A 27492-nucleotide genomic window follows, 5' to 3' on the forward strand; every position below is an offset into this window, starting at 1 on the left:
GAGAAATAAAGATATTTCTGCTTGTTACGCTTCCCCTTGGGAGGCCTAGCATTTTGACACATTCCTAGGTGTACTAGTAATGATAAATCCGGGAATGTGCCAAAATCCATGGGTGGATGCGTGGGAACACCCACACTCCACCCATGGAAAGCCTTCCCAGTGCAAAGCGACACAGTGATTTCCGCTGCTTTGTGTTACTGTAGATTTATCAAGCCACTCAGGGCCAGGCAAAGTGCATTCCATGGCGTGATAAAGCTAACTTAAGAGTTGTGTCACTCTTGTGCCTCATTGCATGGCGCAAGGGGTAAGCAACTCTTTAATAAATATGCCCCATAGTTTCTTGCACCATGTGATAAGAATCGCATAAACTATCTATTAATGGATTCTGTTTTTTATAGTTAAATATACCCGCTGAACATAGTCAGCATACCACTGATCCTACTAGAGTAAATCAGCCTCTTGAGAAGATAATTCTATAATCATGCCAAGTATAAATTATACTACACTGATTGTAGTAATTCAACATGGAATGAAATGAAATTGAAGATACATTTCAATACTTTATTTAACAAGAAATACGACTCCAGCTTACTGTCGGAAAACCTTTGAAAGTGAAAGTATTAACTTTGAAAAAATGTGGGCACTATTAGTTGGCTGAAATATAAAATTAAGAAACCTGTGTGAAGCTGTTCAAGATAGAGGACCAAGTCATGACCCTTTTTTTAATAACCAGATATCAATAATCATAAAATGAGGTGGCTAGCTAGACGATACGTAATTGATTCAGATTGATAAATTCTGTAAAGTAAACTCTACACAGAAGCTTTAGTGAAAGAAGCATACCAAGTACCTTGCACATTCCATTAATGCATATGTCTCTGCTGTCAGTCCCTTCAAAGCAAGGAGTACCATCAATAACTGCATCCAGCATCTTGTCAGCAAAGTTGCCACCCATAGGTCTACAGTGCAGTTCACAAGGTCTTGCTGCAAAGAAAAAAATTGTAATGTTTTAGGAGCGTCTTTGAATTAAATCAGTAGCACACTGAAAAATTAAGTGCTCCAGAGGGTTCCATGCCACGATATTATATATATTTTACTGATATCGTCACAAAATGTGTATAGCTATTTCCAAGATTGCATTGATTGTGTACCTCCGATCAGTGCGAAATGCCATGTCTGCATTAGATAATTTGCAGTTGGCAGGCGATGCAATCTCTGGGGCAAATTACAGTGGCACAAATTATGTATTTTGGAACTCACTTACAAGTATAGAACTGCATGCAGTTAATTTAAAAGCCCTTCCAGGGATGGATCTCACAATACATCTCAAACCCAAACAGTCATCAAACAAAGCATTGAATGCGTATTGTTCATATTTGGTAGGGACTTGGTAAAGAGAACAGCTTTTTTGCTTCATACTGGATATCCCATTTAAGGTCATAGAAATCACAGTTTTACTATTGACATGTGGAGAAGCTCCTGCTCCAAGTGGATTACTTTCTACTGGCTAATTAGTAAGTGCTATCTTGTTGGGGAAATGTAGTGTGCATATTCCCCTAAACAGCTGTCTAAAGGACACTGAAGTAATGTCTCCAGTAATCATGTTTATCTTCAATTTCGGGATATTAAATCATGGAGGGAGCTTCAAGGCCCCCACAGTCTCTGCCGGCACCCCACCTTCAGCGGGTGCCGGCTTTGCTCCTGCTCTCAGCGAGCAGCTAAAAATGTTGCTATCTGTGTGCAGGACCAATCCTTCCATCAGTTTTCCTGTCCAAATCGCCCATGGACGTCAAATCACCAAAATGCCAGGGGTAGCAGAAGTGACATCACATGCCATTTTATCTTTTTTTTCAGTCACACACACATGCTTACAAATACACATGCATTCACTCATACAAACAGTCTCTTTTACATAAACACACTCTCACCCGCAAGCATGCACACAACATACATTTAAATTTGTTCATTACTTATCTCACCTACCAAGGAGGGTCATATTCCAGCTAACTGCACTACATTTTTAATTACTCTAATAGTGAAAAATATGTTATTATTCACTATTAATGTAATAAAAAACTGAATGAAAACAAGGAAGTGGAGCCCCAAGCAACATTGTAAGAATGAGCATCCCTGTGTTCCTGGCACTGATTTTGCCACCTCTGAGGCCAGGGGTCGCAGAGCCAGTGCCATGGGACCCCTGGCGACCCCTAAATGACATCCATTCTCCCGCTTACTGGGAGCAGTTACAGTTTGCTTTCACATGGATGGAGCTGTCATAACTCCTTCCAAGCAACAGCAAACTGCTATCTCCTGAGGGTGGGCATCTCTGGAGATAGGGAGCCAGCTCTTAGGCGTGGTGGTCGTCAGGGCCATTAATGGCTCCAGGAGGGGGTCTTTAATATCTCAAAAACCTTCTGAATGGATTTACACTAAACCACAAAAGCACGCTTTCTGAAATCCCTATGGAAACTGCACGGAGAAAAAGCATTTTAGGACCCCCCTTTTTCTCTGCCCCTGCTTGACAGATCACCTCAAAACTTTCAAGACAGCAGCTGAAGTGAGTGGCATATTAGTTTTAAAAAATTTGTGAACATTTGTCAAATGTGCCAAAGTTATTGCCAAGCTAACTCCTAACTATATATAAATTCAGTAGCCATAGTTATCTCAAGTAACTATAACTCTATGACTTGTGCTCCAGTTATAGTTATCTCAAGTAACTATAACTTGTGCCCTAAGGTAACTGTAACTCCTCCCCACCTGCACAGTTTTCTCATAAAAAATTTCACTGCAAAGTGATGTAATATGTGGAGTAATTAGCAGTAAATGGAGAGGGTGTGAGTTATAGTTCCCTTAGGGCAAGAGTCATAGTTACTTGAGAGAACTATACCTATAACTGCTGAATTTCTATCCTTTTCTTTGTGTAAAAATCTGAACCTAGCTATAATGTCCCTGTAACCTTTAGTTTTTTCAGTGAATTTTTATGTTTTTTTAATGCTATTTCCTAACTCTAACGTCTCTGTAACCTGGGTTTGTAAATGGTTGTGTGGGTATCCAAGTGGGTGTGTGAATTTATGGTGGGTATGTGGGTATGTGTGTGACTGGCTTTTGTGGGTTTGTGAGTGGGTGTGGGAATGAATGTGTGTGTGTGTGTGTGTAGGTGTGTGAGTGGCTGTATGGGTGTGTGAGTGGTTTTGTGGATCTGTGGACGGGTGTGTGTGTCTGTATGGGTATGTGAGTGGTTGTGTGAGTGGCTGTGTGTGGGTGTGTGAGTGTGTGAGTCAGTGTGCGAGTGGGTGTGTGAGTGGCTGTGTGGGCCTGTGAGTGAATGTGTGAGTAGCTGTATAGGTGTGTAAGTGGTTGTGTTGGTGTGTAAGTGGTTGAGTGAGTGTGTAAGTGAGTGTGTGAAAGCTAAGTGGGTCTGTGAGTGGTTTTGAGGGTCAGAGTGGGTGTGGGAGTGGCTGCATGGGTGTGTGAGTGGGTTTGTGAGTGTGTGAGTAGGTGTGTGGGTCAGTGAGGGAGTGTATGTGTTTTTTAAATCGTGGTCTGGATCTGCCAATCCACCCATTCTACCAGAATCTGTGAGGATCCATTTAGATCCTTTGATCCTACGATTCTCCTCAAAACATATTTTTGGACAATTTCTTGCCCATGAGGGTCCCTTTTAGACCCTCCATTGCTCTCATGGAGCCAGGGTACCTTTACCGTGACCTCTTCTATCACTTTTTAATTTTATTTTCCCCACTGTTAAATGAGCCCCAATGAACAAAATGGCTGCAGAAACCTTACACTCAGGTTGCAGCCAGCCAATCACAGCATTGCTGTTGGAGGGTGGACCACAAATCCACAGCGGATGTGCATCCCTAGATATCTATATTTCTTTTTCCTTCAATAACTGCAAAACCTCTGAATAGATTTACACCAAATCACTAAAAGGGCTTTTTCTGGAGCAACTGTTCCCTTTCTGCCCAATTTAGTATAATTCCTTCCAGCGGTTGGGGCTGTAACCATGTTCAAAATCCCTACAGGAAATTGCATGGGGAGAAAAAAGTTTTGGGACCCCCCCTTTTTCTTGGTACCCACTTGATGAATCACCCCAAAACTTGCAACACAGCAGCTGAAATGACTGTCATACTAGTTTTGAAACGTTTGTGAAGATTCGCCAAGTGGTGCTAAAGTTACTGGCAAACAAATAAACACCTTTCCTATGGAATCTACATCATAACTATAAATAGATATATTGTCACTGAAAAAAACAAAGGTTACAGGGACCTTATAGTTAGGTCCTGAATTTAAACTATAATGGTGGTGCACCACTTGTTAGAAATTAACAGTTCACATATAAAGAAAGTCCAATTCTCTTATGATGTGGATACATCAAATCTTCTCTTTATCTTCTTCCATTCACTTATTTCCTTCCATATTGTTCTTGGTGAAACATAATGTACATAATAGCAACAGCCAACGCGTTTCGCCCTTTAACATAGTGCTTCTTCAGGGCTGTAACATAATGTAAAATAAGAAATAAAAACACAAACAACACTTGAACACATAGTCAAAACAACACAGAATTATGAGACAAAACATGAAAGTAAGTATAAATACAAATAGAGATAAAATAAAAAATAGACATATAAATATATGAGTATATATACCCAGACGTGAGTCCAAAACATTACTAGGAATTACCTAGACAACAGTGAAACCACAGTGATGTGACATAAGAAACTTACAAGGGAATTTACACGTGACTCAAGAATAAAAAGAAAATATTTTTAAAAAAAATGTTAAGTGATGGAGAGATATCCAGTGTAATAAAATAGTTTTTATTATCACCAGTGTCAGAGGCCGACTGTGTGCATGCATAATCATGCGATGGTCCTTAATTGCCAAGTATAAACATACCTATTCAGTTTCTGGTTGTTTATAATTTAAACATTTCTTCACATATATATTCCTAGTGGATCTGGTGGGAAGAGGGACAAAAAAAGAAAAAGAACCAGACCATTGTATGACCAAACCAGGAATAAGCCATGGGCAGTAAGTGCCAACATATCAAAATAATTATCTCCAGCCTAGCCCCCCTGTCGTGTCATTCATGCGTTTATCAAGATAAAGAAACTTGTGTCACTCATAAAGTAACAATTAGCAAAGAAATCCCTTACATTATATAGACCATCCACCGATGGTCATTGTCAGACGATTGGTTATATGAACCGATCAGTATTTTAAATACCAAATCCTCCGTTAATGTAGGCAAGTTAACAAAAGGTAAAATGGCTTACCCAAATATTCAAGAAGGATTGATAATATCAGGTGGAAACTGATCATGGCCCTCAATATGGTTAGAGAACCATTCGAAGGAGAAGAAATCCAGCAGCACTTCGCCGGCGCGGTTTCAAATTTACCACCGCTGGCGTTCTCTAGTACGGGCGCTTATTATGCGATGTCTCTGTTCCCGGAAATCCGTGGCTGGGAAATGGAAGTAGAACGATTTGAAGGAGAAGTCCTGCAGTACTTTGCCCGCGCGTTTTCAAATTTTACTGCCGCTGTCGGCGTACTCAAGTACAGGCACTTATTATGTTATCCCTCTGATCCCGGAAATCCGGGACCGAGAAATAGAAATAGAGAGTGGACCAAACGATTAAGAGTAGCGGCCATATTGGTAGTATATCATTGAATCAATAAGTGGTAAAAGGAACCACATCTTAGCACAACAAAAATATCAAGCAACCTAATCATTATTAGTGGCTGTTAACATTATTTATATATTTTTCTGTGTATACCTCAGTAATTGTATATACCTTAGTATTTCTACATTATTTGTATTACCAATTTGCTAAACAATGATGTGTATATATAGGCCTTACATCTTTTTCAGATATACCAACTGCAGTATCATGTATATAACCCCGAATATGATGTGTGTATAAATGACCATATAAGTGATTGGGTATGTGAGTGGTTGACTGGATATCTGAGTGACTATATCTATGCCTCTCTGGGTGTGTCACCAGATGAGTAGGTAGCTGTTTGGGTATGTGACTGGGTATGTTAGTCACTGTATGGGCGTCTAAATAGGTAAGTAAGTGGCTCTATGGATTGAAAATGGCTTTGTTAGTGGTTGTTTTGGTGTGTAACTGTGTGTGTAAGTGGTAGTTTGGGTGTGTAACTGTGTGTGCAAGTGGCTCTGTTAGTGGTGGATATATAACTGCAGTGTGGGTGTCTAAGTGTATGTGTAAGTACTTCTGTCACTGTCTGTCAGGGTGTATTAGTGGCTGTATAGTTTTGTGAATAGGTATTTGAGTGGCTTTATGGGTGGGTGACTGGGTGTATAACTGGGTTTATGGGTGTGAAGTGTGTATATAAATGACTGAGTGCCAGGTACATAAGTGGCTGTATAGGTGTGTGAGTGGGTGTGACAGTGCCTGCATAGGTATGTCAATGACTATTTAAGTGGATGTATAGGTGATAAATATATGTGTGAATGGTTTTATGGGTGTGTCATTGATGTTTCAATGACTCTATGACGGGTGGGTACATAAGTGCTTCAGTAGGCATGTAACTGGGAGTGTAAGTGCCTGCCTGACTATGTGAGTGTGTACAAATCACATAGGGGGTGATTCTGACCCCGGCGGTCTTAGACCGCCGGGTCCAGGGTCGGCGGGAGCACCGCCGACAGGCCGGCGGTGCCCCGCAGGGCATTCTGACCGCGGCGGTAAAGCCGCGGTCAGACCGGCAACACTGGCGGTCTCCCGCCAGTGTACCGCTGCCCTGTTGAATCCTCCAAGGCGGCGCAGCTAGCTGCGCCGCCGAGGGGATTCCGCCCCCCCCTACCGCCATCCAGTTCCCGGCGGTCCGCCCGCCGGGAACCGGATGGCGGTAGGGGGGGTCGCGGGGCCCCTGGGGGCCCCTGCAGTGCCCATGCCACTGGCATGGGCACTGCAGGGGCCCCCGTAAGAGGGCCCCTACAAGTATTTCACTGTCTGCTTGGCAGGCAGTGAAATACGCGACGGGTGCAAATGCACCCGTCGCACCTTCCCACTCCGCCGGCTCGATTACGAGCCGGCATCCTCGTGGGAAGGTCGTTTTCCCCTGGGCTGGCGGGCGGCCTTTTGGCGGCCGCCCGCCAGCCCAGGGGAAAACTTGAAATACCCGCCGCGGTCGTTTGACCGCGGCGCTGTATTTTGGAGGGCGGAATTCTGGCGGGCGGCCTCCGCCGCCCGCCAGAATCAGAATCACCCCCATACTGTTTAATTACAAACTATAAGCAAACAGCCACATCTAATTTCAAACACATTCATTCATACTGGCTTGATAAAATAACTACGGCCCTCATCATGACAATGGCAGTAAATCCCGCTTACCGCCACAGTGACGGCCGCCAACATACCGCCGCGGTGGTGGATATCCGTTCGCCATATTATGACACACACACACCAATCTGATAGAATACTGCCACATACACAAATCCGCCAGCCCAAAGCTCAGTGCTAAAGTGGCGGTACCAACACCCATACCGTTATACCAACAAAACAACGCCCACCACATCATGACCCACGAATCACCGCAGTGGACATTCAATGGCGGTAAACCATTAGCGGTACACACCCATACATCCCTCATGCACCCCACTTCGCACACCCAACAACAGTACCCAACACCCGCACACTTATACACACCACACAACACCCATGTCCCCACAAAGGCACCCCCGTTCCACAGATGAGGCACTGCAGGTCATGATGGAGGAAATAGTCAAGGTAGAGCCACAGCTGTTTGGAGCACAGGTACAGCAAATATCCATTGCCAGGAAGATGGAACTATGATGGAGAATCGTGAACAGGGAGAACGCCGTGGGACAGCATCCACGTACAAGGGATGACATCAGGAAGAGGTGGAATTACCTACGTGGGAAGGTTCGTTCCGTGGCAGCAAGGCACCAACTCGCCATACAGAGGACTGGCGGTGGACCCCACCTCCTCCCCCACAGCTCACAGCATGGGAGGAGTAAGTCTTGGCATAAGTGCATCCTGAGGGACTCACTGGAGTTGACACAGGACTGGACACTGGTGAGTCAAAATTTACTACTTATTACCCCCCCTACCTGCATGCCATCTCACACCCTCATCCTCACTCCCATCTCACCACTCAATCCCACACAGTGCACCTACACATATGACTAACCCCAGTGCCAAGCCCTGCATGCTATACCAATGCATGGACAGCACTCCCAGCCCTGCATGGACACCCATCACAAAAGCATGCACAGCATAGGAGAACTAACAATCCCACAATACACCACCATACACAAACAAAGGTGGCAGGGCAACAGCAACGATAGAGGGAAAGCTAGGGATGTACAATATGTCACAGACATTAAGCATAATACATCACTTACATCCCCACAGGTGTCCCAACCAATCTCAGCGGAGAGGAGGTGCCACGACTAACCAGTCCCCCACCAGAAGATGCCCCAGTGATGACAGTAACTCTGGACTTCAGGATCTGGATGAACTACCTGGACCATCAGGGACCACTGGTCAGTCGGTCACCCCAGCCCACTCCCAGTCCACCACAGAGCCCCCCCCCATCAGTATCCAACACCACAGCACCCACCCAGCATCCCCACACCTCTGTCCCCAGGACACATAAATCAGCAGTGTGCCCACTTGTACAGGGGCCTCAGTCCACACCTCACGCCCACGACAATCTGGGGTCAGTGGCAGTGGGCACATCGTTAAGGGGACAAGGCAACAGGGACACTGGGAGGACTGCTGTGCGCCAGGGGGAGGACAGGCCCAGGGAACCAACTCTCCAGGAGGCACTCACCAACACCACCATGATCTCCATAGCAGGGGTGCTTGCAGACATGTCCAACATCATGAGGGAATGGACAGCACACCAGCGGGGCCCTACCGCTAGCCAGTCTATTAACCAGCCCTCCACTTCCGCTGCAGCTAGTGGGCAAGAGGCCCTGCCACAGGACCAACAGGCCACCAGCACCCCTCTCCCTGCAGAAGGTGAACCACCCCGCAAACGTTTCCTGCGACCCAGAAAGAAGAAACGTTTCCTGCGACCCAGATAGAAGCCAAGAGCAAGACCACCACCAGAAAATGAGACTCTCCTGATTGTCCCCCTTGTGTCCCACTCTGTCACCTTGTCCACTTTGAACTGCCTTTGACCCCTTTCCTATGGCCCCTTTGACACTGGACCTGTGCTACGGACAGACGGGAACAAAACCCTGGACTTTCCTCTACCATCACCCCATTCCGTTGCTCCTTTCGCTCAATTATTTGCAGTACAATAAACACCCTTGAACACAATATGAGCGACACCATTTCATGTGTTAAAAATTTGAATTTATGGAAACAGTCACATCTAATGCAAATGATCTGAACACTGTGATAGCATACAAATAATTACCTGTACCTGTCTGCAGCAAACACATCAGGACAGTTTTGTCATATCACCAACATCTGTAGAAGGACAAGCCAGAGGTGACAGTAAGTTGAGATACAAAGGACATGAATGACTTCATGCTATAGCCACACAAAAACATCAATAGTCATAGTAATGGTCAGTTGCACTGTCTCACCTGTTGTCATTGGAAGTATTGATATATAACTGATGTCCTGTTGTTCACATCCTCATCCTCTGCCTCCTCATCCTCACTGTCCTCAGGGTCCACTGCTGCCACAGGGGCATCTCCAGTCTCCTTCTCCTGCAGAAAAGGCACATGCCGTCTGAGGGCCAGGTTGTGCAACATGCAGCATGCCACTACTATCTGGCAGACATTCTCGGGTGAGTAGTACAGGGACCCACCATCCCAACCTGGCCTTCAGGAGGCCGAAGGTCCTCTCGATTATTCTCCTGGTTCGCCCATGTGCATCATTATAACGGTTCTCAGCCCCGGTCCTGGCATTCTTCACAGGGGTCAGGATCCTCAATAGGTTTGGATAGCCAGAGTCACCTGCAAATAGTGAGGGACAGAATTTAGCCATACACAATCCTATTTGGATAACAATTGAAGGCATACACTGACATACAGTGGGTTGGGACTCTGGCTCACCTATTAGCCACACCCTGTGCCTCTGTAGATGGGCCATCACATTTGGGATGCTGCTATTCCTCAGAATGAAGGCATCATACACTAACCCAGGATACTTGGCAGTGATGTGGGAGATGTACTGGTCCGCCAGGCACACCATTTGCACATTCAGTGAGTGGAAACTCTTGTGATTCCTGAACACCTGTTCATTCTGGCGTGATTCCTGAACACCTGTTCATTCTGGCAGGGGAGGGACAAGCGCAATATGTGTACTGTCAATTGGCCCAATAATATTGGGTAGATGTCCCATTGCATAGAATCAGGTCTTCACTGTGGCCAAATCTTCCTGGGAAAGAAATGTTTCACCAAGGCAGACCATACCCTTGCCAGCATGGTTGAGAACATTGTCTGTGACATTCCTGCTGCCAGGCCCACTGTCACTTGGAAAGAACCAGTTGCAGGAAATGGAGCACAGTTAGAACCTGCACAAGACGGGGGATCCCAGTGGGATGACAGATAGCTGATATCAGGTCACGCTCCAATTGTGCACACAGCTCTGTGATTGTGGCCCTGTCCAGTCTATAGGTGAGTATAATGTGCCTGTCCTCCAGTGTAGCCAAGTCCACAAGAGGTCTGTACACGGGGGTTTGTCTCCTCCTCCTATTCATTCTCAGTGGTAGGTATCTAAGGTACACAAGAGTGAGTAGACCGTCAAAATTTGAACAATGGAACCACCACCTCAGTGTGCATACAGCATTAATGTGATGGGAATGTGGGAATGTCAATGTATGTGCAATTTTCAGCAATGATGCAGTTATGGAAGATCAGTATGTAGTCCACCACCAGGAAATTGCGACCGCTTGTCCTGTACCTAGGGACAGGTGGAAGTGAGGCAACTTCACCGACGTTGGGCATCGTGGTGGAAGGCGGTCTTGCACCGTGGTGCAGTTCCTCATTGGCTAATATTGGTCCCTATGGAGTACAGTGGCCAATGGGGATCAGTGTCGGTGGTGACGGTGTACACCGCCGTGAACGTGACCGCCATTTTCTGTCTATAACCTCAATTGATTCCTGACTTTCCACAGGAGAACACATACACTGTGTGTGCTGCTGTGACCTGTGTCTGGAACCTACCATGGCCCGTGTGACTGGGGAAAGGGCCCCTGCCTTCACTTCGGGGGAGTTGCAGCGCTTGCCGGATGGGGTCCTACCCAGGTATAGACAGCTGTATGGGCCTCCAGACCAACAGGTGAGTAAACCTTGGGCACGATGCATGTGGGAAGGTTGCTTGGAGAGGTGTGTGCAGGCATCGGGTCATTTGGGGGGGATGTCTGTAGGTAGTTGTTGGACCTGGCTTTTTGACAGGGACATCCCCAAACTTTTTGCCTCCTTCCTCCTATTTTTTCTGACCTGTTGGTGTTGGCTTTTTGACCTCTGGGCACTTTACCACTGCTAACCAGTGCTAAAGTGCATATGCTCTCTGTGTAAATTGTACTACTGATTGGTTTATCCATGATTGACTATTTTTACTTGTAAGTCCCTGGTAGAGTGCACTACATGTGCCTAGGGCAGGTAGATTAAATGCTACTAGTGGGCCTGCAGCACTGGTTGTGCCACCCACCTCAGTAGCCCCTTAACCTTGTCTCAGGCCTGCCATTGCAAGGCCTGTGTGTGCAGTTTCACTGCCACTTCGACTTGGCATTTAAAGGTACTTGCCAAGCCTAGAACTCCCCTTTTTCTATACATAAGTCACCCCTAATGTGTGCCCTAGGTAACCCCTAGAGCAGGGTGCTGTGTGGGTAAAAGGCAGGACATGTACTTGTAAGGTTATATGTCCTGGTAGTGTAAAGCTCCTAAATTCATTTTTACACTACTGTGAGGCCTGCTCCCTTCATAGGCTAACATTGGGGCTGCTCTCATACATTGTTGAAGTGGCAGCTGCTGATCTGAAAGGAGCAGGAAGGTCATATTTAGTATGGCCAGAATGGTAATATAAAATCCTGCTGACTGGTGAAGTTGGATTTAATATTACTATTCTAGAAATGCCACTTTTAGAAAGTGAGCATTTCTTTGCACTAAAACCTTGTTGTGCCCTTCAATCCACGTCTGGCTAGGGTTAGTTGACAGCTCCTTGTGCATTCACTCAGACACACCCCAAACACAGGGTACTCAGCCTCACTTGCATACATCTGCATTTTGAATGGGTCTTCCTGGGCTGGGAGGGTGGAGGGCCTGCCCTCACACAAAGGACTGCCACACCCCCTACTGGGACTCTGGCAGACAGGATTGAACTGAAAGGGGGCTTGGTGCATTTCTGAGACACTCTTTGAAGTCACCCCCCACTTCAAAGGCACAACTTAGTATAAAACAGGGCCTCTGCCCTACCTCATCAGACACTTGCTGGAGAAGAAACCTGAACCAGAAACTACATCCTGCCAAGAAGAACTGCCTGGCTGCTCAAAGGACTCACCTGTCTGCTTTTCTACAAAGGACTGCTGCCTTGCTGTTGGCCTGCTGCCTTGCTGAACTGCCTGGCTGCTCAAAGGACTCACCTGTCTGCTTTTCTACAAAGGACTGCTGCCTTGCTGTTGGCCTGCTGCCTTGCTGAACTCTTGTCTGGCTGTAAAAGTGCTCTCCAAGGGCTTGGATAGAGCTTGCCTCCTGTTCCCTGAAGTCTCAGGACCAAAAAGACTTCTCTCTTCCTCTTGGACGCTCCGTGCAGCGAACTTTTTGACGCACAGCTTGTTCCGCGGCAAGAAAAACGCCGCACACCGACGCTGATCGACGCGACGCCTTCGGGACGACCAAAACTTTGACGCACGGCCTCGCAAGGACAACGCCGCCCGACTTCCCGGGAGAAATCGACGCAACACCTGCCGTGAGATCGAAACTTTGACGCATGGCCTCGCAAGGACAACGCCGCCCGACTTCCCAGGAGAAATCGACGCGACGCCTGCCGTGAGATCAAAGCTTTGACGCACGGCCTCGCAAGGACAACGCCGCCCGACTCCGCAGGAGAAATCGACACGACGCCTGCCGTGAGATCGAAACTTTGACGCGCAGCCCCGCAGAACGACGCGCAGCCAGAAAACAAGCAGGAAAATCCACGCACAGACCCGGGACATCTGGTACTCCCCGCAAACCACAGTAAGAGACTGTCCGCATGCCGGAAAACGACGCACAACTCCCCGCGTGGAAAATAACGACGCAAGTCCGTGTGTGCTGAGGAGAAATCGACGCACACCCCAGTTTTCCACGTACCTCTTCTCCTGTGGCCCTCTGAGGAGATTTTCCACCAGAAACCAGGTACTTTGTGTTTGAAAGAGACTTTGTTTACTTTCTAAAGACTTAAGACACTTTATATCACTTTTCAGTGATATCTTTACAAATTCGTATTGCAACTTTGATTGTTTTGACCTGAAGATACCCAGATAAATATTATATATTTTTCTAAACACTGTGTGGTGTATTTTTGTGGTGTTATGCTATGGTGTTGTATGATTTATTGCACAAATGCTTTACACATTGCCTTCTAAGTTAAGCCTGACTGCTCGTGCCAAGCTACCGGAGGGTGAGCACAGGCTGATTTTGGATTGTGTGTGACTTACCCTGACTAGAGTGAGGGTTCTTGCTTGGACAGAGGGCAACCTGACTGCCAACCAAAAACCCCATTTCTAACAGTAGTGTACATGGTGGGCGCCGGGAGATGTGTGTACCAATGGATTTGGAAATGGGAATTGAGGGCCATATGTGTGACAGGCTGGATTGTATGTGTAATGGTGTCTTCCTGTCTGCATTCCCTCTGCAGGTCGGCGCCCATCAAAAGAAGGGATTGTGGTGTGCCATCACCAAGGATGTGCGGTCCCTGAGGGTCTACAGCAGGTGGAGCACCCACTGCAGGAAACGCCGGGAGGACCTGAGACTCTGGGCATGGAAGACCGGGGAGGCCCAGCTGGGGATGGCCTCCCAACGAGGAACATGACCCCCCTGATGGCCCGCATACTGGTGGTGGCCTACCCAGATCTGGATGGGCGCTTGAGGGCATCACACCAGGCACAAGGGGGTGAGTACAGTGGGCATTACAACAATAATTGGCAGGTGGAATGGGATCCGGGAGGTATGTGTGAGTTAGTGGGTGCCCCTTAATGCCAGGCCAGACATTGCAGCGTGATCCAGCTTAAGGGTAATAGGTATATGGCAAATGCAGATAGCCTAGCTTATTTGCATTCCATGTCAGTCAGGGCTTTGTGGGTCCCAGGAGGTGTGCAGTTGGCGGTGGTTGGCCTTCATCTTGCTGTGGCATCTAGCCAAATCAATGCCTCTGCAATGCATAGTGCTCAATTCTGATCCCTGTGTGTGACGGTGCTGTGTATGCCAACTGTGGTGTTGGTGCTGTAATTGACCGCATGCTTCCTTTCTCTCCCTCCCCTCCTTTCTCCTCCTGTCATCCTGTCAATGTGTGCATTAGCATCATCTGGCAAAGGAGCAGGGGCACCGACGACAGAGGGAGCTGCATCCCACAGGAGACAGAGACCCTCAGGGCCGAGGGAACCAGTGGGACAGAGGGCGAGGGGTGCACCACGGCGGAGACAGGAGGTGACAACACTGACTCAGATTCCTCCTCCGATGGAAGGTCCCTGGTGGAGGCAGACACCTCTGTGACCACCCCAGCTGCAGGTACAGCCCCCCCCGTACAAGCACCACCCTCCCAGTAGTCCCTCGGCGAATTGCCCGTGCCTGTTCACCCAGGAGGGTGGGCATCTCTTTTCCCCAGGCACCTCAACCAGCCCTCATCCTAGATGCAGCGATGGAGGGCATCCACGGTGGATTGGCGGCCCAACAGAGATCAATTCAGGCCCTGGCCTCTTCTCTGATGGCAGCTATTGTCCTCCCTGTTCCTACCATCCCCCCTCAAACTACCACTTACCAGTCCCAATCTCCTTAACCCCAAACCATCCCATGCACACATACAGACAAGCATGCACACAAGACATCACACAAGAGTGGCACAGTCAAACACAGGCACCACACTTCAGTCCACAAGCACTCACACAAACAACAGACAGTTGCACACACATTCACATCCACTGCCTCCACTGTCTCCCCCTCCTCTTCCTCCTCCTCCTCAACCTCCCTCACAGTCACGTCCACACTCACACATGCATGCACTGCTTCAACAGCCACCACCAGCATCACCACACCAAGCAGCACACACACCTCACTAGCAGACTCCTCCATAACATCCATCCACACGTCCTGTGTCCTCTCCCACCCTGTCTGTCCACCCTCCTAAAGGACACAAACGCAGGCACTCAGACACCCAACAGCCACCCACCTCACATCAGCACACTGCCCATGCACCTGCACCCAAGTCCAGCAGACGTACTCCTCTAACAACCACTCCCTCAACCTCCACCTCCATCCCTCCTCCCACATCTCACCCCAAAGACTCTAAGAAGCTTTTCCTTGCATGTCTTGACCTCTTCCCCTCTCCTCCCCCCGTCCTGCCCATAAGAGTATGGTCTCAATGACCCAGCCTGGCACCTCAGCCGAACAGTCCCCGGGGACAGTGAAGGATCCCACTCCACCAGCCAGAAAAGGGAAGGAACCCACTCCACCAGCCAGGAAAGGGAAGGATCCCACTTCATCAGCCAGGAGGGGTAAGGTTCCCACTCAGCCACCAATGCCAGAAAAGGTTCCCACTCAACCACCAATGCTAGAAAAGGTTCCCACTCAACCACCAATGACAAGCAAGAAGCCCTCACCTGAAGCTGGGACACAGCAGCCCTCACCTCCAGCAGAGGCTGCCCAGGTGACATCTCCCCCAGCAGAGACAATGCAGCCCTCACCTCCAGCAGAGGCTACCCAGGTGACACCTCCCCCAGCAGAGGCAATGCAGCCCTCACCTCCAGCAGAGGTTGCCCAGGTGACACCTCCCCCAGCAGATACAATGCAGCCCTCACCTCCAACGGAGACACAGCAGCCCTCACCTCCAGCAGAGGGCATGTAGGCCACCATCTAGGGACTGTTGGACAAGGAGCCCCGTCCATGATCAGTGGGCATGTTCCCCCACCTCAGTGACTGTGACTTTGCACTCCCCAGCATTGGGAAATGGGCATGGAGCCCCCTCCAGGATCAGTGGGCACGTTCCTCACCTCAGTGACTGTGACCTTGCACTCCTCGGCATTGGGAAATGGGCCTCCAGAATCAGTGGGCAAATTCCCAACTTTAGCTGAGGTGCCCCCCACCCTCTTCCCCCTTTGGTGCCTGTCCACTTTCATGATGATGCCCCTGCACAGTTTTGTGAGTAGTTAGTCAGGATCAAGTTGGGACTTGGACTGTGCCCTGTGGCCATGTGGGCCTTATGTACTTTGGACTGGGCACTGGCCCTTTCTGGACAATTGTTTATAGCTATCTGTTCAAAATTGGTTCATATGGTGGCTTTTGCCTTGCAAAGACATTTTCACGACCTCTAGTCCTTGTATTATTATGCTGTGTGTCATGTGCCATTGGTTTTCCTCTGCAGCTGGTTGTGTGTATGGTATGAGTGTGTATGATGTGCATTGTGCGTGTATGTGTCACGCTCCTTTTCCTCCCTCCCTCCCTTGTGTGCTAGGCGGTTGTACTCATCGTCGTCGTCTTCATCTGCGTTGGTGTTCCAGGTAGAGCATGGCCTAGAAGAGCATCAGGAAGATTTGAAGTTCCGGTTCTACAGCAGCGTTGAGCTTCTCTGTGTCTCTGCTGGTGAGTCTTTGGTCTTCTGTGATGTGTTTGTGCCAGGCTTTTGATGGCGTTGGTACCTCCCCGGAAATCGTGGCAGTGTGGTGTGTCATAATGTGGTGGGCGGTACCTTGCCTCCCACCTGGCTGTTGATGGCTACCACCGTGGTGGGAGGTGTTTACGCCCTCGCGGATGGTGTTGTACATTGTCTGTCTATAGGAGTTATCACCGCCATGGTCATAATTTGGCAGTAAATACCGCCAGCCTGTTGGCGATATTATCGCCACTTTAACTGTCACCGCCAATGTCATAATGACCACCAATATTTTCAGTATAGAAATCTCACTTCCTGTCTTGCGGCTCACTATATTTTTATGTAATGTTCATATCTAACCTCCCTTCTATTTTGCCTTTTAGGGTAGCGTCTAGAAACTACACATTTTCTTTCAGCTTATATACACATAGGTTTTTGTTTAAATATACTTTTTATATCACAACCTAATCTTCATACCTATTTGGTCTTGTCCAACTTTTATTTTAAAATCTGTTTCAACTGCAAATCTTGTCAGAAATAGGACAATCCTCCTCTACTCTCAGTAGAAAAGTATTAATAATTGCTTCCCTTCCCAATGAGTTCTCACTCATGTTGTACTGCAAATCACAAACTCCCTTTCATCTTTTACTTTTTTTTACACCACTTATAAATGGCCACTACTTTGAACCCTTTCCATGTTTCCTGTAGAAAAGCTCAATTTGGTAGTTTTTCTTGCAAAACTGTGGATCCACCGCAGGGCTCAGAGCGGACCCACTGATCCAAGCGCCAGCCATTAACAGCATTCAACAATCTGCTGTCATTGCTTTTCATTTATATTTTATTTTGTAAAATATTGTTAATTACAAGACATACACTCCCTAATGAGCAATTTTTGTTCAACAGTCTGTTTCCAGTTTCACTCTCCAGTCCCCTTTGTTCCTTTCCCAACACTCTTTTAACTCTGTTTCCATAGTAGCCATGTTTCCAAAAGTCTCTGCCTACCTGTAGGTCAAACGTTCACAAGCCTTTCTCTCAACAGCATACTGGCTTCATAGTAGCAGGTGTGGTTGACTCTTTGTAATTCCAAACATATCCCAAACTACCTAACTTTAAAAAAAAAAATTCAAAGCCAATCACAGTTTTAACAACCTTGTTTTAAAGTTACTACCTAATTAGAGATTCCTGTACATCATCATCCAATTAAATATTTTATTTTATAATTTACTTGCTGTGCTCCATTGTAATGGGTTTTCATCTTGAAAACTGCCTGATTCTGCTGCAGCCTTTTCATGTGTGCTACTCCTGCCTCTCTCCCAAATGGTCAGAGTCTGGATTGTGGGCAATAGTTTTGTGTTTTTGGGCCAGAGGTAGTGCTAGAAAGAGTGGCATTGAAACCTACTGTAAACATCATTTAAGCTTGGCCAGAAGGGGTTAAAGTGGCATCAATTGCTGTCTTTGGTAAAAAGCATTGTGAAATCCTAATGAAGGATAACTTTGATAATTAAATGTCACTTTCCGCATACACAGCCTTGATGTTCTCCAACATTTTTCAAAGACTTAAATGGCAGTGGTGAACCATTTTTTTCTGTAGATAGGCAAATCCAGGAAATGTGTCAGTAAAGATGTTTCTGCATTTCTCAGAGACCACGACATGGGTTCTATATACCTTAACAACTTTCACTTCAAGATGGACCGAATATATTGAAAAAATGGACTTCATTTCACAGATGCAGGCAGCAGGGTGTTCCTCAGCAACTTAAAAGGCTGCGCACTGTTGTATGTGTAATTATCATCTGCATACCATAAACACAAAGACTCTTTTCAAAGCCAACCTTTTTACTAAACACTGGTTCTTTTTGCTTTCAAAGCCTTTTTTCAAATTTCTCACTCGTATTCGCCAAATAAGGGGTCTAACGGTTAAATTGCAAGCAGATCTGCAATGGGTCCATGGCTCCTTTCATAACCAAAATCACACATTAAATACAAAAGAACAACACATTTAATATAAACATTTCCTATTGTGATTTACATAACTGTATCACTGCCTGATTTTTGGGTGTGTGCATAACTCTGTAATTCACTGTGTGAGTAGCTCTCTAGTGCCTGTATAGATGTGTGAGTAGACTTCTGGATCTGTGAGTGGTGTGTATAGGTGTGTGAGTGCCTGTATGGTTCTGTGACTAAGAGTGTGAGTGTGAGTGGCTGCATGGGTGTGTGAGTGGATGTGTCTGTGATTTTCTAGGTCTCTGTCTGGGTGTGTGAGTGAGGGTGTGGGTGTGGGTGGGTGGCTGTATCAGAGGGTGCAAAAGTGACTGATTGGGCTTCTGAGTAGTGTGTCAATGGCTGTAAGGATCTGTGTGTGGGGGGTCAGAGGTTTTGCTGTATGGGTTTGAGAGTGGGTGTATAAGTGGCTGTGTGGGTGTGTATGTGGCTGTGTGGGTCTGTGAGTGGTTTATGGGTCTGTGAGGGGTGCAGTAGTTTGTGGATCGGTGAGTGGGTGTGTCAGTGTGTGAATGAGTGGGTGAGTGGCTGTCAGTGTTAGTGGTGAGTGAGTGGCTGTGTGGGTCTTTCAGTGGATGTGGTAGTGGCTGTGTGGGTCTGTGAGTGGCTATATGGGTCTGTGAGTGGGTGTAGTAGTGGTTGTGTGAGTCTGTGAGTGGGTGCATGAGTGTGTGAATGAGTGTGTGCGAGTAGGTGTGTGAGAGGCTGTGTGGGTGTGTAAGTGTGTGAGTGGGTGAGTGAGAGGGTGTGCCAATGGATGTATGGTTCTGTGACAGGGCGAGTGGCCGTGTGGGCCTGTGACTGGTTGTGGTAGTGGTTTTGTGGGTATGTGAGTTAGTGTGTGAGTGTGTGAAAGGGTGTGTGAGTGGGTGTATGAATGTTGGTCAGTGAGTGGTTGTGGGTGTAGAAGTGGTTTTAATGCTCTGGCAGATCATTCTCATACCTCGTCGCCAAGACGTGGAACACTCTTCCCACCCACCTGCATCAGACCCAAGATCTCCTTACCTTCAGGAGACTTCTCAAAACCTGGCTGTTCAAGCAGTAGCAGCGCCCCCCCCTCAGTGCCTTGAGACCCTCATGGGTGAGTAGTGTGCTTCACAAATTCCTTGATTGATTGATTGTTTTCACTTAAACGAAGAGGACACAATGAGCACTCTTAGTCTAAATAAGGAATTTATTAAGGATTAAGGCACTTTCCAAATAGCAAATAAAAATCAAACATGTAAGTCAAATGCAGCAGAACATGTGTATATACAAAAATAAATGCATATGTCAGGTGGGCAAGACTTATAAAGAGACGTGCAATGCATTAACAGAGCATGTATACATGAGCTAAATAATCAAGGTTTAAAATACTTCACAGATTGAACTGAATTCATCGTCCTCACCAGCGTGACTGAGGGAGCCCTCAAATCAGTCAGGCAAGAGACCCGATCAGGATCACAAATCAGATCCTGGGCAGCGTGTCTACTTCACAGACGAGCTCCTACCTGAGTGTTAAGTCTCCCTGTCTTTTTTACCTTAAAACACCTCAAGAATAAGGTTCTAGAACCCCCCCCATTATGAAATTAAACATTGGCTGTACTTCATCTGTGTCTAAAACACCTATAGAAGCTGCCCGTCTCCCAGTGTTTGTTCTGAGACAGATTTGTACATTCCTCTGATAAAAACAGTCTTAGCCTTGTGAACTCTTATCAAGTCTGAATCCCACATAGTATGTTTCAGCACTGTCAGACTCTTCGCTGGTGAAGACAAAAACACATTTTGTAGGGAAAAACACTTGCACTGCCCTGCAACTGCAGCAGGGCACAAAATTGAGTCACTCGCACAAAATGGAGTTGATGTTCAAATGATGGTCAAATCTAAATACCATCACAGTCTGTGAGTGGGGGTGTGTGTATAAGTGTGGGTGTTAGTGTGTCAAAGGGTGTGTGAGTGGGTGTATGAGAGGCTGTGTGGGTCTGTGAGTAGATGTGGTAGTCTTTTTGTGGGTCTGTGAGTGGGTGTATGAGTGTGTGAATGGATATGTGAGTGGCTGTGTGGGTGTGTAAGTGGGTAGGTAAGTATGTGAGTGGGTGTGTGACTCGGTGTGGTAGTGAGTTTGTGGGTCTGTGAGTGAGTGTGTGACTGTGTGAATGGGTGTGTGAGTGAGTGTGAGGGGGTATGTGAGTGAGTATATATTTTTGGTTTGGGTCTGGATCCACAGATTCACATGTGGGGGCACACTGAGCGCCTCGGACGATCTGCGGAGTCACGCATGCCCCAAAAAACAATTTTTTTTGGCAATTTCTTGCTTATAAAAGGGATCCTATGGACCTATGCATTAGTCCTATGGGGTCAGGATACCTCTATTCTGACCTCTATCCTGTGGTAAGCCAATCACAACGTTGCTGTTGACGTATGGATCTATGGATTCACTGCAGTAGATCCGCGTCTCTAAACATACATATATCTTTTTCTTTAATAACTTCAAAACTACTGAACAGATCTATACCAACATACAGAAAACACTTTTTCTGGACCAAGAATTAGCCTTCTACCTAATTTGGTGTAATTCCTTCCAGCAGTTCGGGCTAAAGTTGTGACTAAAATCCCTATGAAAAATTGCAAGGGGAAAACGCATTATGGGACCCTGACTTTTTCTTGGCCCCCTCTTGATGAATCATCCCAAAACTTTCCAGCCAGCAGCTAAAGTGAGTGGCAAACTAGTTTTGAAAATTTTGTGAAAGTTCATCAAACAACACCAAAGTTATTAGCAAAACAAAATACACTTTTGCTATTGAAGCATGATCCTAACAATAATTACCTACTGTACTTATATTTTTAGAAGTTGGGTGCCTGGTTGGCAAACGTCTGCATCCTGTCCATGCAAAAACCACAACTCTAGTCAGGGTAAATCACAACACACCCTAAATTATCTTGTGCTCAGCCTCTGGTAGTTTGGCACAGAACAGTTAGGCCTAACTTAAGAGGCAATGTGTAAAGTATTTGTGCAACACTTCAAACAGTAACACAGTTAAAACATCACAAAAAGACTCTACACCACGTTAGAAAAATAGAGAATAATTGTATAATTGTATAAATAAAACAAGACCAAAACGTCCAGTAAGTAGAAGAAGGGATATTAATGTTTAATAAAATAAAAGTAAAATAGCGCTTAGAAGCAATAAATGCTTAAGTGGGATATCTGGTCTCACTGGACCGGGACAAACTCAAAAGTTGAGGCCGACTACAGTGGACCATGAGCTAGACAGACGAACCCACTGTGTCCCGCTGAACTAAAATATCTTGATCAGGGCTGCCTCATCGACCAATTGCTGACGTTGCGGTGTCGGTTCCAGAGTCGGTGCAGGAGTCATCAGGCCCTTGAAATCACACGAGTTGCAGATCAAACTCCAGGCTGATGAAGTCAGGTGCGTCGGCGTGGATACCGTTGGGGCTGCGGTGTGAAGTGGGACGATGCTATGTGTGGTGCCCACAGGTCACGGTGCAGGTAGCGGCTCTGTGACAGCATCCAGCGGCATCGGTGAGACCAGGGCTGAGGTGTGAAGCAGGGCAGTGCGAAATGCGGTGTCCACAGGTCACGGTGCAGGCAGCGGCGTTGTTCCTGAAGCGCTGTCGTCAGTAGGCCCAAGCCAGTGGTGCGGGACAGGATGGTGCTTCGTGACCTTCACTAGCGGTGTCCACAGGACACGGTACAGGCAGGGGGCCTGGTGGCGACACAGGAGTCGATGGTACTGGCACTGGTGTCAGCAGGAGCGGAGTCATCGGGGATGTCCAGGCTGCAGTGTGAGCAAGCAAGGCCGGAGTGCGGGGCCCACAGGTCGCGATGTGAGCAGCGGCTTTGTGAAGTAATCCGATGATGGCGTCGGGGAGACCAGGGTAACAGTGCGAAGCGGGGCAATGCAACTCCGTGTGGCGTCGGCAGGTCACGGCGCAGGCCAGTGGCGTCGTTGGCAGTATCGCAGTGGTTTCTCCCCTTGAACAGCACAAATCACACAGTTCCCAGTGCTGCAGGTCGAGAAAACTGAAGTCTTTGGTGTCCCTGAGACTTCAAACAGGAGGCAAGCTCTACTCCAAGCCCTTGGAGAATTTTCTCAAGCAGGACACACAGCAAAGTTTACCCTTTGCACTCATTTCAGGCAGAAGTAGCAACTGCAGGCCAGTCCAGCAAAGCAACACAGCAAAGGGACAGTACCCCTCCTTCAGTTCTTCAGCTCTTCTCCTGGGCAGAGGTTCCTCTTGGTTCCAGAAAGATTCTAAAAGTCTGCGGTTTTGGGTCTTCTTCTTATATTCAGTTCTGCCTTTGAAGTTGGCAAACTTCAAAGCAAAGTCTCAAGTGTTTGCAAGATCCTTCCTTGTCCAGGCCAGGCCCCAGACACACACCAGGGGGTCGGAGACAGCATTGTGTGAGGGCAGGCACAGTCCTTTCAGGTGTGAATGACCACTCCTCCCTCATCTCTAGCTCAGATGGCTCATCAGGATATGCAGGCTAGACCCCTGCCCCCTTTTGTGTCACTGTCTAGAGAGGTGCAAAACAGCCCAACTGTCAAACTGACCCAGACAGGGAATCCACAAACAGGCAGAGTCACAGAATGGATTAAGCAAGAAAATGCCTACTTTCTCAAAGTGGTGTTTTCAAAACACACGATCTAAAAACCAACTTCACTAAAAGATGTATTTTTAAATTGTGAGCTCAGAGATCTTAAACTCCATATTTCTATCTGCTCCCAAAGGGAATTTGCACTTTAATAATATTTAAAGGCAGCCCCTATGTTAACCTATGAGAGAGATAGGGCTTGCAACAGTGAAAACCGAATTTGACAGTATTTCACTGTTGGGACATGTAAAACATATACGTACATGACCCACCTTTTAATTACACTGCACCCTGCCCATGAGGCTACCTAGGGCCTACCTTAGGGGTGCCTTACATGTGAGAAAAGGGAAAGTTTAGGCCTTGCAAGTGGGTACACTTGCCAAGTCAAATTGGCAAATAAAACTGCACACACAGACACTGCAGGTTGGCTTAGTTCTAAAATGACCCCCATTTCTTTTAATTTTCCATCCTTGTTAGATCTTCTATTGTTCGCGCATGATACTGCCAGTCTGTTCCACCCTGTGAATTCCAACTTCACCTCAAAAAAACACAATAGCAGGCAATTTAACACACAGTACTCCTTGGGATTCATGTCTGAAATTTCCAAATGCACCCTTAATTCGGTTTGAGATTTTTGGAGAGTAGCAGAGACTCTGGCCAGCATCCTGGTGCTAGTGGATCTATTAGGATGTAGGACAAGTGAGACTATTAATGCAGAAAGGAGAAGTAGGAGGATCTTTACAGTACAATCAACAGATTTTTAACAGTTTTCAGAATTTGAAATGGCTTGTTTTCTTGCCCTAATCCATTCTTTTGAAAATATCCACATCAATCAACATACATGGTGAACTCCCATGTGTCAATATATTTGTTTCTATACTACCCACTGCAATAATGTGTTTCACTTTTCCTCCTTATTAGCATCATGCAAATTATTCACTAATTTCCTGTCATGCTCACACACACCATCTTTCCTTCTTGTTTTCGTCTGTAAAAACTCACCTTTGTCTATGGAAAATTATTGCATGCTTGAATATGTCTTTGATTACCGCAATGAGACTTCCTTATGCTATACTTTACATCTTTAATCTTTATGTCTAAACTAAGGGCCTGAATCACAAAACTATAACTAGACCTTTGGTCTAAGTTTAGACCAAAAGTCAAACTTTTCTACTTTTTAGTATTTAGAAGGTAAGTTATGAGTAGTTTTTTTATGCCTGCACTGAGGGCGGAATCTGCCCTGAGTGCAGATACTGCACTCCAGGTGCGAAGAGTCCACTCTGAGTGCAAAGATTCCACTCTAGGTGTGGTGTGGAATCTCCACACTCAGTGCAGAGGTTCCACTTGGAATGCGGAGATTTCACCCTGAGTGCAGACATAAAGATACTACTTGCAACTTACCTTTGTGAATAACAAAAGTCAAAAACTTAAACTTTTGGTCTAAGTTTACCTTTGTGAATCGGCCCTCTAATTTTTACACTATTGCTTCCTTGGAAAACATACTCACTCGACGGGCTTAACATTTTTCATTACCCCTGTTCTCCATTCATTCATATACATTTCTTTCAAATAGTTCTGTATTTGATACCGCCGTCGTTATACGTAACTTCTTCCAGTGCTTGTTTCTTCACTGGCAAATGCTTTTAAGATTAAGGTTATTTGTAATGTTTATTAACTGATGTCTAGTTGCTTCCTTGCCAAGATCATTACAATTGCATATGCAAACAATTTATGGAGCTCTTCCACATACTGGTCTACAGATTCAGTCACTAATTGCACTCTGGAGAAATCGTATGCCTTTCTACCACTGTATTTAGATTTCCATACTAGTCTTCTAATGACATTGATGCCTTTTCAGATTCATCATTATTCTCAAATTTCATATCACTGTTCATTCCTTTTCTCCTAAAAACTGGCAGTCTATTACTATCCTTCCATACCCAAACTGTGATTTAACTAGGCTAGTTTAAGCACGAATACATATAGATCTCCTTCAGCCTCAAGATGTATTATGAAAGCCTCTTTCCAATCTTTCCACCACATCAGTAATTGCCCTGATTCTGTAAAAACGGAACAGTGTAGAGGTGTTACAGAATGCGTGCAGTAAATGAAAGCTTTCACGAGCATATAAATGTTTTTCCAATTAACTATTATTGCAAAAAAGCAAAGTAGCTACGAATACTGCTATACACAAAACACCCAGAGACAATAAAATTAAATACCATTGTCTTGCAATTAGGTAATTCTTAGCAATTATAGCATGTCTCACAAATAGCTGTAATTGTCTAACAATTGCAAGTAGAACCTTCAAACTACGTCAACCAGGTGTAAAACTCAATTACTTTCCAAAGATAAACCTTGTTGTACTGAACAACTTAAATTTACTATGCCAAATAATCTCCTAATATGAGGTTAGCCATGATGAAAAAAACTATTCGTTTCACAGTTGTGTCACTTTTGCCTTTGGCAGAATCATGCCCACATACCAAGCAGTACAAAAGACTTGTTCCTCAGGCAGTTTCCTCAGAGACAATGCTGACTGAGAGACCACCGACACACGTATCTCTGAAGTTCTGGCTTCCCTCTCTTGCTGTTGCCCTGCATCACCATAGATGCCGTTTATAGTGAGGTCCAGTGCTCGCTCAAGCTGACTCATTGTCTAAAATGGTAGAGCTCACTGTGGTACTGACACAATCACACAAGGTAACTTGACCCGCACAACCTCCATATAAATGTCATTTACACGCCCAGATTCACACCACTGTTGTGGCACTAAGGGGCATATTTTTACTCTGTTTGCACCGAATTAGCGTCATTTTTTTAAAACTCGAATTCAGTGCAAAACTAATTCCATATTTATACTTTGGTGCTAGACCTGTCTAGCACCAAATTTATGGAGTTAAAGTAATTTTTTGGAATTGGAAACCTACCTTGCCTTAATGAGATGGATGGTAGGCGTTCCCGTGCAAAAAATGACTCTATGGCCTTAACGCCATATTTAGTGGCATATTTATACTCTGCGGCATATTTATACTCTGTTTGCACTGAATTAGCATCATTTTTTTTACTCTAATTCGGTGCAAAACTAACTCCATATTTATACTTTGGTGCTAGACCCGTCTAGCACCCAGGCCCTGATTTATACTTTTTTTGCGCCGCATTAACGTAATTTTTTTAAACAAAAGTGGCGCAAACTTAAAAAATATTGACCCTTATTTATACCTTTTGCTGCAAAACTGCACTAACTCAGTTTTGCACCAAAAAGTTTAGCACCGGCTTGCACCATTTCTGTGCACCAGCCGGGCACCATATTTATGAAATGGTGCAAGCCGGTTCAAAGGGTAGGCTAGAGTAAAAAAAAATGACTTTAGTTGGGTGGGGCTGGCAGTATAAGAGAAGAGGGCTTAGCACAAAAAAATTATTTTAGGCAGGTTAGAGTAAAAAAAAGTTACTCTAACCAGATTAGCATGATTTTATGGTGCTAAACCTACCGTGCCACGTGACTCCTGCCTTAGAAAAGGCAAGAGTCATGCCCACCACCCCAATGGCCAGCACAGAGGACAAGGGTCCCCTAGGCATGGCCATTGCACCCTGAGCCATGTATGGGGGCCCGCTATGGTACTTTAAAAAATAAAATGCAATCTTACTTGTACTTACCTGGGATGGGGTCCCCCATCCTCCGCAGTCCCTCTGGTGTGGGTTGGGGTGCCCCTGGGGCCTGGGGAGGGCACCTGTGGGCTTATTCCACAATTGTCCACCATGGAAATAGGCCCACAGGTCCCCTAACTCCTGTCCTAACCCAGGCTTTAAAAAATGGGTCAAAGCAAGCTTAGCCCCATTTTTTGATCCCTCTTCCCTCCCTTGCACCATTTTTGCATGGGAGTATAAATATGGTGTTAAGGCCATAGAGTAATTTTTTTGCACGGGAACGCCTACCTTGCATCTCATTAAGGCAAGGTTGGTTTCCACTTCCAAAAAATGACTTTAACTCCATAAATTTGGCGCTAGACCGGTCTAGCACCAAAGTATAAATATGGAGTTAGTTTTGCACTGAATTAGAGTAAAACAAAAATACACTAATTCAGTGCA

At 46.1% G+C, this 27492-nt stretch overlaps 1 protein-coding gene across 3 annotated transcripts in view; it reads right to left on the reverse strand.

Annotated features, from left to right (window-relative positions):
- The window catches only part of ADAMTS12 (ADAM metallopeptidase with thrombospondin type 1 motif 12), a 3732731-nt gene that overhangs the window by 1426829 nt on the left and 2278410 nt on the right, over nucleotides 1–27492 (reverse strand). For all 3 annotated transcript variants that reach the window (XM_069220543.1, XM_069220552.1, XM_069220534.1), the window contains one exon: nucleotides 851–984. In XM_069220543.1, coding sequence (XP_069076644.1) covers nucleotides 851–984 — 134 coding nt within the window. The remainder of the gene's footprint in view (nucleotides 1–850; nucleotides 985–27492) is intronic.

The sequence above is a fragment of the Pleurodeles waltl genome, chromosome 1_1, assembly GCF_031143425.1.
Source record: "Pleurodeles waltl isolate 20211129_DDA chromosome 1_1, aPleWal1.hap1.20221129, whole genome shotgun sequence".
NCBI classification, from domain to species: Eukaryota; Metazoa; Chordata; class Amphibia; order Caudata; family Salamandridae; genus Pleurodeles; species Pleurodeles waltl.